General features: G+C 46.2%; 1 protein-coding gene across 1 annotated transcript in view; it reads left to right on the top strand.

The window, feature by feature from the left end:
- The window catches only part of bcor (BCL6 corepressor), a 44543-nt gene extending 30575 nt beyond the window's left edge, over nucleotides 1–13968 (top strand). Inside the window, exons 10-14 of the mRNA XM_042494106.1 lie at nucleotides 8380–8546; nucleotides 9786–9931; nucleotides 12247–12324; nucleotides 12473–12626; nucleotides 13400–13968. Coding sequence (XP_042350040.1) covers nucleotides 8380–8546; nucleotides 9786–9931; nucleotides 12247–12324; nucleotides 12473–12626; nucleotides 13400–13730 — 876 coding nt within the window. The 3' untranslated portion in view covers nucleotides 13731–13968. The remainder of the gene's footprint in view (nucleotides 1–8379; nucleotides 8547–9785; nucleotides 9932–12246; nucleotides 12325–12472; nucleotides 12627–13399) is intronic.

Raw genomic sequence — 13968 nt, 5'->3', positions numbered from 1 at the left:
GAGACTGATGCTGGCTGCCTCTCTCTAGCATCGTGAGTTTTTTTTTCTTTCTTTGTGTGTAGCTGCCGATCGCTCGCTCCTAAACCAGATCCTTTCATTCTCCGCACATACAATAAAGATCGGTGTGTATTCTACTGAATCTCTCTACTCCCATCGCTCTGAAAGCTTTTAATTAAAGTTGGATGGCCCGCTGCTGTCTCTCTCTCTCCCTCATCCCCTCGTGTTTCTGTTTGCGAGCCTAAACGTTTCTCCCCCTTCCTTGTTGACAGATTTTTACAAATTGATTTATCGATCCAAGTGTTGTTGTTTTTTTATGCCACTTGAGCTGCAGATTGTGCCGCGTGCGTGCGCCCTGTCGCTCACTCCGCTTCGATACGTGCGTGCGTAATTTTTATCACCAGCAGAGGTATCTTCACAGAACTGTAAATAGGTATCTTTTGTTGCTCATTAACCGGTTGCTTTATGGTTGTGTGTGTTTGTTGTACACATTTATGATGATGAGGTGTGTGTGTGTGATTATGTGTGTGTGTGAGTCAGACTGAGAGAGAGCAGGAGTGTGAATGAGAGGTAAGCACTGGGAGTATAATCGCGTTCTAATGGCCCTCTAATGTGCCGTGGTGACTGTGGTTAGCAGTGGCGGCGGCTGTTTTTCTCCCTCGCTTGCGCGCGCGCGCGCACACACACACACACGCACTTGCACGCACGCACATGCACAGGGTGCAGCGCGGCAGCAGCAGGGTTCAGTCAGCCGTGCTGGAGAGAATCCGGCTCGTCTCTCTGATTTATGCGTCTCTCTCGGACGTTTTTTTCCCTCCCTGTCCTTTCTCTCTCTCTCTCGCTCGCTCTCTCACCCCCTTCGCATTTTTCCCTTCCTGCGCTCCGCGTGTGGAGAGGGAAAGAGGGAGGAGGGAGGGAGAAAACCTGAGACTACACAAACAAGGCGCTGACCGCTGCGCAAACAACACCCCCGCCTTCCTCTTCCCCCCTTGCCTCCCTCCCTTTCTTTCTCTCCCTCTCTCTCTCTCTCTCTCTCTCTCCCTCTCTCTCTCTCAGGAAGCTCGTCTCTCACTGCCTGTGTGTGATAAGCCTGGGGCAGACCCCTGGGGCTCACACACATACACACACACTCACATACACAAGGACGTGCGCAGAGAGACACACCAATTTATGCATACCGCCTTACACACACACACACACATACACACACGCTTGCATACAAGCCTGTAGACGCACAGAGCGCTTGTCTCACGCTGGTGTTTTAGCGCCGCAAGCTCTGGGCTTATCACACACAGGCAGAGAGATATGAGGGCCTGAGAGACAGAGGCACGCACACACACAGAGACACACACACCTCACATACTGATTACAAGCACACGCACACACAGAAACACCCGTTATGACCCACTACGCACATGCACAGGCATCCTGACGTGTTCCTCTCCATATGCTGCACACAGCGACGAGTCTCCGAGCTCGCTGCTGTCGCCCACACACACAGACCTGCACATGCAAATTCAAAATCACCTCGCGCGCGCGCGCGCACACACACACACACACACACACACACACACACACACACACACACACAGACAGAGCCTTTCGTGCTCACTACAAACACATACGCCGAAACAGCGGTTGTTGCCCTGTAAGCGCACGCACAGGCATCTCTTTTTTTCATGTACAGACCTGCACATGCAGAATCACCTCATGCACACATGCATGTGATTTAACACACACGCGCACTATCCTGCGCTGTTCCCGATGCCCGGACGACACCGTGCATATTTCATGTTCGTTTAGTTTTGCGATCCGTGCCTCTGCACATGAAAGCCCACTCTCTCTTTCTTCCTCCCCTCCCTCACTCCCCTTTTATTCTCTCTCTCTCTCTCTCTCTCTCTCTCTCTCTCTCTCTCTCTCTCTCTCTCTCCCTCGTCTGCCTCGCTCTCTGAGCATTTGAAATGGTAATGAGGAGAGATTCTGCGGATGTCTTCATCCCTCTCCCCCTCGTGCCGGGGCCCCTCAGCTCTAGCCATTGAAAGCTCAGATAAAGGTGCAATCTGTCATTTATTCTCCTCACATGAATCACTTCTGATTTTCCTTCTCAAATCCATGTATGATCCGAGTAAAGAGGAAAACTAGATTGCATTTTAAGAGCCCAGTCGACCACAACTGTGAAATTTTGACAATTAGAGGACTGGCTTGTGAGATAATTCCACATAGACTTCACAAATTCAGCGTTGTCGAATTTTGGCTTCCAATTTTGCGCATTTGACCAATAGCATTAACAAAAGCAATAAGAGTCTTGACAGTGCCGCCCTTTGAGGAAACAGCAAACAAGGCCAAACATCACCTCATATCATTGGGTACAACTCCGTTGCTGGTGCAAGATCACTGAGGCGTTTGCAGTCGACTCTTGGTAGAAATATATACTTTTTTAAACAAAAAATGAAATATATGAGGAACGTGGAATGCGCCATAACATTAATATGCATGTTGCTGGTAGGCTAGGCTAAGCCTAGAGCTAGATTTTTGGACTTGCTCAAATTAAATTTTACAACCTCATAGACGGATCTTACCCAAAGAGCACCTCAGCAGACACCATCAGTTTTGTTTCTAGCGCTGTCTTCTGTAGCCCTCAAACATCTCAACGCCAGTTACATTTGGCATGTGATGTACCGATGGATGGTACCCGTGCATTAGGGGGTTCATAGAGCGCACACTAGAGACTTACTCTGTCCAAGTGGCCAACTTTGGAAATGTCATCGGACCGAATGCATTAAATCCTGATCATGAAACAAGTCGTTCTGTAGGTGTTTTGGCACTCAAAAAGTTTGTGGGAAAAAGTTTGGTTTTTTTGGCCTCATGGTGTCACATGAAGGTGTAATTTCACTTTTGGCCACAATGTAAAATTGTCTTCTGGTTGTTAGCTACCTGGTAGAAAGTCAACTAGTTTGGTCATCTATATTTGATACAGTGGTTGATACATGCTGCCTTCAAATGGTTCACCATGGTCACGAGAAGAGTCGATACGAACACCCCCCTGCTGTGGGATTTACGACCTTATAAGTGGATATTTTCAGAGAGTTCAGAGTTCATGAATCTGTGTTCAAGACTTCTTACATGGTAAACACGGCAGGATTTTTCCCACACATTCATTTATTTGTGGCAGCCTGCCACAATTAACCATCAAATAGATTTTATATTTTTGGAGCTGGACTATTCATTAAGACCGCTGTTGAAATATATATACTGGCGGATAACTGATTGCACCTTGATCTCTGAGTTTAGATCATGCTCTGGGGACAGACGGAGCAGCAGAGCGTCAGGTGCATTGAAAGTGAAACTTAATTGTTGATTCTGCTGCGTCTGAACAGGATCTAACTTGCCTCGGCAGCAGCTGTTCCTCTCCTTTGAACGGACTCGCAGTGCTGCTGAGGAAAAAGAGAACTCATGATTTCCTGCAAAAAAAACCTCTGCATTTGGAGAGGAGACACCGAATGATACAAATGGACATGCACACATTTAAATGAAAAGGGGGGATGAAACTTTGCTCCCCCAATCATGCTAGCATCAGGGTAGCTGGTGTGTAGTCTTTTATTGGCTGGCTCGCTAACCGCAACAGCTTGGAAATTATGTTCCTTTGAATTTACCATTTTAACTTACCCGGTTTGTGACAGAGCCGGCTAGCTTTCAAACTGGTTGTTAGCTCTCTTGTGGCAAGGCTTGGTGATTGGTGTTTTTTGGCTCTCTGGTGCCATCATGTTGACATCGGGCTAGCTTAAGAAGTGTTTAGTACATTAGCGGCTGGCTCGCCAACAGCAGTAGCTCAGCAACTATGAGTCCTGACTACATCACCAAGCTTTCCCTTATTACAAGGACATTTAAATAAGGCATGTTTTTGCATTTGGGTTGTGGCTGTTGAGCGATAATTTCCAGTGCAGGTAATACGTTCAGACTGGAGGTGTTTATTGTTGACAAAATATTTTGTATATAAACAGGTGATCACGACTTTTCCTCTTTATTTTTCTTCGAGCTAACAGCACGCGTGTGCGCCAGTGTGAGATTAATTAAAACTATCTGAGATCATCAGAGGCCACATCCTCAAGCTTCCTCTGTTACCTCAGCAGTCTGTCAACAGCAGGCTGGATTTTACACACACACACACACACACACACACACACACACACACACACACACACACACACACACACACTCACACTCACACACGCTCATTAAACAAACAAACATCCACACGCTTCAGTTGTCTCAGCACGCACTTCTTTGCTTTGACTTTTGACTCTTCATAGTGCAGGGAAAGCCACTTATCATGTATCACCTGCACATGTTATACACATTTATATATACACACCCACACACACATGCACACACACACACATCTGTTGTATTTTAGGAGCATACGAGGCAGCGCTGCAAGGGGTTAAATGTCTGAGTGATGCATTGATTGCAGGCGAGCGCAGGGAAGCATTCTAGAGAGGGAGATTAGAGGACGGAGGGAAAGAGCGAGAGAGAGGAGGGGGGGAGTGGTGTCTCATTTTACTGCGGAAGAGTGTGTGTGTGTGTGTGTGTGTGTGTGTGTGTGTGTGTGTGTGTGTGTGTGTGTGTGTGTGTGTGTGTGTGTGTGTGTGTGTGTGTGTGTGTGTGTGTGTGTGTGTGTGTGTGTGTGTGTGTGTGTGTGTGTGTGTGTGTTCGCACGCATATTTTGCGCTGCCGACGAGTATGTGTGTGTGCGTGTATGTGTGTGAGGCTGTGGAGGAGGCGTAGCGCTAAACCTCCGGAGCCGTGTTTAATATCGCTGGGAGAGAGCGAGGAGCTTAGCACGAGAGCCCCGGCTTCCCGCCACACACACACACACACACACACACACACACACACACACACACACAGAGGCAAGCTGCATATCGACACTCTCTACCCGTCAGTCTCTCCAACACTTGCTCTCATTCACTCACACAGACAGACACACTCATGCACACACACACACACACACACACACACACACGGAGCGAGTGGAATCCCCCAGAGGGGAGCTTCGGCACAGCGCTCCTGAATCTCTCTCCAGCAGGCAAACAGAGTGTTGGCAGCGAGCGAAAACCAGTTGGAGCGCTGTCCCACTCCCCCTCGTTTCTCTTTTTCTCTCTCTCACACTTTTTCTTGCTCACATTTGCTCACTTCTTTTCTCTTGCTCCCGCTTTCCACTGCTCCCCCTTTCTCCTCATTGTTTCTCCTTCCTCCCCGGCTCGACCGTCCTCTGTTCACTCCTGTCACTACACCCCTCCACCCACTTCACACTACCACTGCCACCCACCATACCCCACCCTTTCATCTGTTGTTATTATCAGCTGCAGCCCAGAGGACAGCCCCGGCAGATTTCATCCACAGATTCATTAATCTGTCATCTGTTGGGGTGTTGCCTCGCTCCTCTCCCGTTCTTCTGCCCTCTCTAGCCCTCTCCTTATCCCTCCGTCAGCCTGTTTTCTCCCCGTCGCCTGCCTTTCCTTCCCTCTTCCTCCCTCCATCCGCCCTATGCCGAAAGAGTGAGAGAGATAAATACTTGGACTAGACGGCAGGCTAGAATTAGCATAGAAATGGAAGTTTGGAGTCATTCCCCAGGTTCAGATGAGCAGTTTTCCTCCCCTCGGCACAGGACTGTTAGCAGGACGGAGTATGAGTGAGTGTGGATATATGAGTCTTGCATTCACAGATATATATAAATATATATAAACATAGATAAAAAAATTGGTGTTTTCTGTTTATTTTTCCAAGCGTCTGCAAATACGTGGGTTCACCCCACACAGAGGCTACATTCACACCAATACATTTTCGTTTTGTGATTTCAAAACTTGAGCTACGTCAGTGACCACACTACTCCAGTGTTTTTGAATGCCCGAGGGCTCATTTATGCTCACAGTTACATACGGAGACAGAGACTGAAAGAGTCGTCTGCCTGAACTCTGCATTTATTTCGTCCCTATTTGTGCATGAAAGTAACAACAATCTGTAATATTTGATAATGTATAGTAATATATAGTGAAATGAGGGAGAAAAACGATCTGTTTATGTATTGTGATGTATATAATGGCAGCACAGACTTCCTTTTTAAAGGTACAATATCACAACTGCCACCGTCACCTTTGTTGTGTAAAACTTTTGATTCTGCCTAATACTGCCCTGTATTGGGTGTATCTATGCCATCATAAACAACGCGTAAATGTATGAGGGCAGTGACATTTACAATGTTATGAAATGGACAAATCCATTTTAGAACGTAAAGTGAGAATAAATGAGCCTTACTGGCCCTGACACACCAAGCAGACAGTCAGCAAGGTCAATGTCAGGCTGTCGGTGAGTGTCCGTCTTGCTTTTATTTGCAATGTGCTCCACACTGATGGAACTAGTCAGCTTTTTTTCTGTTGTTGTTTTTGTGGCCGATTGAGCACTATGAGTCAGTGATGGAGATGCAGATAAATTAAGTCACTTTTGATTTGTAGTTCAGCTGAGCTCATGGAAAGAGAGACTGAAGTGCGGAAAGTCAACAAAGGGCTAACGTCAAGAGGGAGTGAGATAAAAACACTTGTTTTATTAGGTACTTTTTTTGTCTTGTTTTTTTTTGCTATCAAGCTCTTTTGCAGAAATAGTTTGTGATTGTGTAATTGTTTGCTATAATGTACAATAAATATTTGTTTTTTCAACATTAGGCTGTGTTGTTAATGTGCTGATTGGCTAACTAGCGTCTTGCATCCGTTTCTCTCGGTCTCTTCGATTTGCTTTTTGAATACGGAATACAGACTACTGACACCTGCTGGTAGGGAGAGTTATAACCTCTTACGCAGTAGAAGGATGTACGCACTTGTTGGCTGTGCTTTTTGCAGTGTGTTCAGGTGCAATTTTTTGGTGGAGACACAGGCGATGTTAGGCTACGCAAAAGCCGTCATTTGTCGCCGCTAGCTCTTTGAGTTTTGTGTGGTTTTTGTGGGCCTTAAAGCTGAGACCTTTTAAAATGTTGCTGAGCTCGTTTTAGCTTGAAAATTGCAGCATTGCGTTTAAGTCTGGAAAGAGAGACTGTTGAAAGCCATAATGCAGACGCCTATATTTGCTTTGTGACTGGGTCTTATAAGTCACGATGTGCCCAGTCTAAACATTAAAATTCAGTCTACTTACCTTTGCGATTTCATCCATCCTGAGTTGGCGCTCCACTTCCATTGATGTAGATTCCTCCGGCAATGGATAATGTGCCCATTACCGCTCGAATATCTTATTGTATTTGCTTTGCAACGACTCCCAGTCTGTTTTTTTGCCGCCTTGGCCGCCATGTACTTGTGTGTTACTTTAGCAACAGTTCCACTTTGTTGTTGGTCCAAGCAAAGGAATCTCTGGTCCTAGTTCCCACCATCGATGTTCTTCCTCCGCAGTATAATCCATGGTAACTAAGCAACCAACAGAAGAGTGGACAATCTGCTTCCTGTTGATGCTTAGACGCACATGCATAGTGTACGTGAATGGTCACATGATGCGTATTTTCAGGCGTATTAGTATAGACAGAGATTGTATCTGAAACGCAGCTAAAACACTCTGTCCAAAAAATTGTTTTCATTTTCAAACTGTTTTAAAATGAAAACAAAATAATGTGGATGTAACCTAAGTTGCATATTCACACAGATACAAGCATACACCCAAAGTGTTTTGAAACACACACTTTGGCTCGCACAGGCCCCGTATCAACACGTTGATGGACTGCTCCCTATCTCCTCTGTCTCCCCTCTGTTTGGTAGCAGCAGACGCCGCTCCAGTCCAATAAAAACCAGTCTGACTACTTAGTGCTGGATGCCCAACTGTCACAGCCCTAGACCAGAGGAAACGCTTCCAGCTCTTGAGCGCCTCTATCAAATCTCTTTGTTCCGCTTCCATTATGCTGTGTTCAGAGCCCAACCATCGTAACTGGCTGCCACAGTGGCGTCCAGGCCCAGCCGTGGCACACAGACACACGCATTCGCACACATGCACAAGCAGAATCTGGCAGGCTAAATACAGTTGAGTCACACTTAGTCTCCTCGATGTGTTTTGGCGCCAGCTCTAGTATTATGGAGCATTTGTGTGTGTCTGTGTGTGTGTGTGTTTTTGTCCAGCACAGGAACACACTCAGTTCCTCCTTTCCCTAATTTCTCTCCCACAGGAACTGTAAAGGGAAGGACTGTTTGCGTATGTGTCTGCTCCGTCTGACTCGTGTGTTTGGTCTTGTGTTGCTTGGGTTGTCGCCACACATAAATACACACACACACACACACACACACACACACACACACACACACACACAATCTCACACTCTAAACCCCACTCTCGCTCTGTGTTGGCTCTCTTTAGGAGGTGGTGCTGTACTGTCTGGAGAACAGAGTATGCGAGGTGAATCACAGAGACTACGCCGGTTACTGTGCTCTCCACGAGGCGTGCGCCCGCGGTTGGCTCAGCATAGTCCAACACCTGCTGGATTACGGGGCGGACATCAATTGCAGTGCACAGGATGGCACCAGGTAAACAAACACATTCATGCATAAGCACACACAATCACTGAAACTTGCATAAACATATCTCCTGTGCACAATGCAAATTTCTACATGCCCTAATAAGGCAAGCCAGAGCTTAGTCATCACTAAGTCACTCGAGTTTGCTCATAGCAAAGTTTCTGGGATTGATTTTTTATATTTGCTTGGCAAGGGCCGTGATTTGAGGGATTAGCTGCGGTTTTAAATGGGAAAGGCTACTGCTTTCATTGCTGCGTTATTAAAATTTACAGTAGGGGGTCTTTTCTAAGAAACTGTGCTCAGGTCTTAAAGGTGCATTGTGCAGCAGCTTTCAGTAAACCATTACCAGATTTACAATATTCATATCACAGTAACATAAGTGAGACCGTCGCTAAGAAGAATTAGCTGTCTTGCAAATCTATCAGTTGCATTCACATTGTGTACATGCACATGGAGCGATTATTAGGGACGTGCAGAAAGAGCAGCAAAGTACAAAGTAGGTTATACTGCTAGAATAAAAAACAAGCTATCACTTTTAATGTTTTAATTGCACCACGCTACATTTTTAAACGCAATTTAGACAAAAACAGGGTTCCTGCGGATCCTTAAAAAGTCTTAAATGGCATTGAATTCATTAATCTGAAAATAAGGCCTTAATTGGTATTAAATTAACGTAAATCAATCTTTCAAAAATCTTAAAAATGCTCAGACATGGGAAGAAGGATTTGATTAATCTTTCTTTCTATGTTGCATTGCAAAATCTCAAATTTGGTAACATTTTTTTTTTTTATCTTTAAAAAAATACAAGCAGTAGGATCTCACATGCAGATTGAGAAACACAAAATCATCCAGAAAACAGAAATGCCAGATATTTCCCACTTCTGTTGGTAAACTAAACAGATGCCTTTATGATAACATAATATGTTCATTGTCTTCAATGGGCTCCACTCTAAAAAGAGTTTTTTTTCCAGAATTTGACGTAGATAATCAAACTCAAACAAAAAAGTCATGTTTTTGTCACAATAAACATTTGGGCAAAATAAAATTGTCCTGGTTGTATTTTAGTTATTAGAAAGTCAATGTAAAATAATTTCCAAGTGGCATTAGAAAGCGTTAAATCTTACTTGCCTTAAGCTGTAGGAACCCTGAAATAGAGTAATTTTGGCCATACGTATGTTGTAAATGCTGATGCACATTATTGTTAAAATTAATGTACATTTGTGTGTGTGTGTGTGTGTGTGTGTTTAGGCCGATTCACGACGCTGTGGAGAATGACCACCTGGACGTGGTGCGAGTCCTGCTGTCTTATGGCGCTGACCCCACCTTGGCCACATATTCTGGCCGTGGCCTGCTCAAGATGACCCACAGCGACAGCATGGAGCGCTTCCTCACTGGTAAGATCCCTGTTCGTCAAATGCAGCCATAGACACAGTTAAGTCAGGAATGATCTGTTGATTCAGATGTAATTTCCTGAGTAGAATAAAGTGAGGACTGGGAGATTTGAGGACTAATGTTTAAGGAGATACTTTGCCGATTGTCATCCAGTTTCTAATCATAACAATGTGGATAGTATGTATAAATAAATATGGTAAATTTCTCTCTATCTTACCCAGAGGTCTGTTTCTTTGCCTAAAATGTACAAAACAGTGATGTAATGAAGTGAACTGTTTTGCAATGTGTGCAGTCATTGAAAGTTTCTTCCCTCTTGCAAAGTGGAATGCAAAAACCAGGAAATTTGAATATTAATGCGCCTTTAACGGCAAGTAATAAAATCACAAATGCTAGAAAAAAAGTGAATTAAAAAGAGATGAAAGCCCTTTGACGGCTGTGAAAAGATGCAAAAAAAACCCCAAACCTTTTCCAAAAACTTAAATCACAAATGGTAGTCTCATAGTCAGTGTAAATGTAATCGACCCAGCCTGAGGTTGTATTTATTGTTAAATGTGAAAAGATTCTGGACGAAAAAATATAGGCTTGATGTAAGGCCTTTAGTCACTAAAACCCCAATTAAGTCACCTTAACCCTCACTAAAATGTGCATTACAACAATGTTATTCAGTGAACTGTTTTGCAAAGAGTGCAGTCATTGAAAGTTTCTTCCCTCATGCAGTCAAATTAGAATGCAAAAGCCATGAAATTTGAATTTAAATGTGCCTTTGACCGCAAGTAATAAAATCACAAATTCTAGAAAAAGAGGGAATAGAAATGAGATAAAAGGGTTTTTAGGCAGCAGGTACAGCAGAGAGTGAATGTCGAGGTGGGGCAGGAGTAAATTGCTGTAAAGATCGGTCAGCGATCGAGTTCCCACCTGCCCCAGTGGTGGCTCATTCACTGTTTGCTGTTCTCTCGCTGCTCTGACCTCTGAGCAACCTGTTGGTATGAGTCTCTCTCTGCAAAGCCTCATCCTCCACCTCCCAACCGTCACTACAAGACATGCCTGTCTCTGTCATCCCGTTTCCCCTCCGGCACCCTCCCCCACCCCTCGACCACCTGTTAGACAGGGAGTTTCAGCCCGCCGGGGTGCGTGCTGCTGCCTCTGAGCTCCTCTATCTGGTTACTTAGCAACGCCAACTGTGTTTGCTCAGCGTACGTGCGGAAACGGGCTTCGCTCTGGCTGGAGACTCTGCTTTTGTATGCGTGCGTGTGAGCGCCTGAGTGTGTCTTTTCACGAGGCTGCCACACCAGAGCCTGACGTGGTCCGTATTTGGGCCGTTGAATGTCGAGAGGGCTCGTGTGCCAGACAACACGAGTTTGTGTACAGGAGGAGGAAATGAAAGCGTACACAGAGGCGCACGCTTTCCCTGTAGCCAGCTGCTTAATAATACATGAACATGCAGCTAGTTAAAACCGATAATCTGAGACAGAGCGGAGTGAGGGAGACAAGGCGCGGGAGAAAAGACGGGCGAGAATGAACAGGTGTAAGTTCACGGTCGGCAGCAGGGTGAACAGGTTGAGTGCAAAAGGGAGATTTATATGTAGACGGCTGTAAAGATGGTGTTGAATTTTGAAAAGAGCGTGGATGGATAGATCGATGGCTGCTAGATTGACAGAGCAGGGAGCGAGGGAGATCGAGCACCGGAGAAAATGAGCGAGAGCGAGCGATTGCTGCCCTCCCTCCACCTGGTCCCACTCATCTGGAGGCCGTTAATCCCTCCAAACACACGCCAGACGCCCCACGCCTCAGCGCTGGCACAAAGCCCAGCTCTCGCTCTGTGCGTGTGTGTGTGCGCGCGCGCGCGTGCTGAATACACACTTTGCGCTCGCTGTGTGTGCTTATCCAGCTCCCTCTGCTTGTTTGTTTCCAGCTCGCTCGCTCTGTGTGTGTGTGTGTGTGTGTGTGTGTGTGTGTGTGTGTGTGTGTGTGTGTGGACTCAGCGACTGTGTGTGGTTCTTGTTTGATTCCTGGCAGCCCCGCTCTGAACTGACCCAGCTCTAACCCAGCGGAGACAGTCGCTCTCCTCCCCCGTGGTACAGCCGCTGGCCCCTGACCATCGGCGCCCCCACCCCTCCTCCCCCAAAACATTTGCTCTGTTTGTTTCTCTTTTCTCTCCTGACACCGCCCCTCCTCCTCCTCCTCCTCTTCTATTTTACTCCGCTCTTTATCCATTTTTCTGCTGTAGTCTTAAAGGGCAATTGTATTTTGCCTCGTTGCCTGTCCCCGGGGCTCCAGCTCTTGTATAACCGGCTTCACTCCTCTCTTCTCTCCATAGATTATTTTGCTGACCTTCAGGGCCGCTCAGATGACGACCCAGGGCTTTATTGGGAATTCTATGGCAGCGCTGTGTGCGGTGAGTACTGATCAGCTCTCTGTTTGTTTTACTGCTTACAAAGACTTAAGTTCTTCCTCAGTGTCCTCTAGCTTTGAGCGATACACGTCTTTCACAATCACGTGGACGCTTACTAAAAGTTATTTGCCCCTTTTTTTGTGTATCTCAGAGTCAAACGAAGAAGGCGGCGTGTACGACATCCTGGCCGACCCCCCGGGCCCAGACGACGAGGAGGAGGACGATAAGAGGGAGGTGTTTGAGTTCGAGTTCTCCGACCGACCTCTGCTGCCTTGCTACAACATCCAAGTGTCCCTCTCTCAAGGGTGAGTTTTCTCAAGATCGGACTCTCAGCACAGGGTCTTCACAGTCATGGAATTTGTAGAATTGTGCAAAATTTTGGAAACGTTTGAAAAAATTAGAATTCCAACATCTCCTAATTACACATTTTGGCATTAAGCACATTAAACCATTTACACGGTTCTTCTTCTTTGAGTTAGTTGCAACAGCTGCTGGCTGCTTTTTAAATCTCCTGTGGCGGGCCGCATGCACAACATGCCGTCAAAACGTCAAAACACCCGTCGAGCTTACGGTTCTGTCCTGTCGGCTGTAATGTGGCGCTGTTACTACCTCCGCTGCTCTGTCCCCGTACTCAACGATTTTACCTGTTATATATAACAACAACGCAGCATGAATGTGTGATTTCCCACCTTGAACAGACTGTAAAAGCGGCTGTTTTAAATGCTCTGAGAGAAAAGCATGGTTGTTGAAAGGAACACAGGTTTTTCGTGTTTTTTTTCTAAACCATCTGACCAACCAACCAAACTGTCGCTGTCACTGACCGAAACTGGGAGCTCTACTCTTCAGTGTCCACAAACTGTCTTAAATAACGCTAAACATTTGGAGTAAAGTATGAAAATACAGTTATTTTCATGTTATACGTTGTGAATCATCATGAAATTTTTATTATGGGTCCTTTAAAAGTCATGAAAAAGTTTCAAATTTTGTCCATGAGAACGTGTAAGAACCCTGTAACTGAATAAAAACTGCGTCTCTGTCAGCCTTCATTCCTAAACACCGCTTGATTTTTCTCTTTCAGGCCGAGAAACTGGTTGCTACTGTCCGACGTGCTCCGTCGGCTGCGGATGTCAGGCCGCGGCTTCCGGCAGGCCTTCCCCCACATGGAGGTTGTGACGGTCGCAGAGGCCGAGTTTTACCGGCAGGCCTCCCTGTCGCAGCTCTTCTCCTGCCCGGAGGAGCTGGAGGGCTTCCACGCGGACAGCAAGGACCTGCTGGACCTGGTGGAGGACAGCGCCGAGCTGGCCGCTCTTCTGGGCTCCACACTGGAGTGCCTGGACGACCGCTGGGACCACCCAGGGGACAAACTGAAGGACAAAATCAAGGCTATTGGCAAGTTGGGCTCCTCCTGACCCCTGGAGCCACTAAACCCGGACCTTGATCCTTACCGACTGCAGTTTGCTTTAGAACCACGCAGGGGTGACGATGATTTGCCTTAGCCTGTAGTTCCCACGCTGCTCTGGACCAGCACTGTACAGACGGACTGACCTGCTGGCTGACCAGGCTGCTTAAACGTTTCCCTCCGTTAACTGAGGATCAATACATTTGTGACTCAATAGACTTAATAATGGTCTTATTTTTATAAATTAA

Source organism: Plectropomus leopardus, chromosome 10 (assembly GCF_008729295.1).
Source record: "Plectropomus leopardus isolate mb chromosome 10, YSFRI_Pleo_2.0, whole genome shotgun sequence".
Classification (NCBI taxonomy): domain Eukaryota; kingdom Metazoa; phylum Chordata; class Actinopteri; order Perciformes; family Serranidae; genus Plectropomus; species Plectropomus leopardus.
Note: the sequence above shows the minus strand (reverse complement) of the source record. Positions and strands in the feature narration are given on the sequence as shown.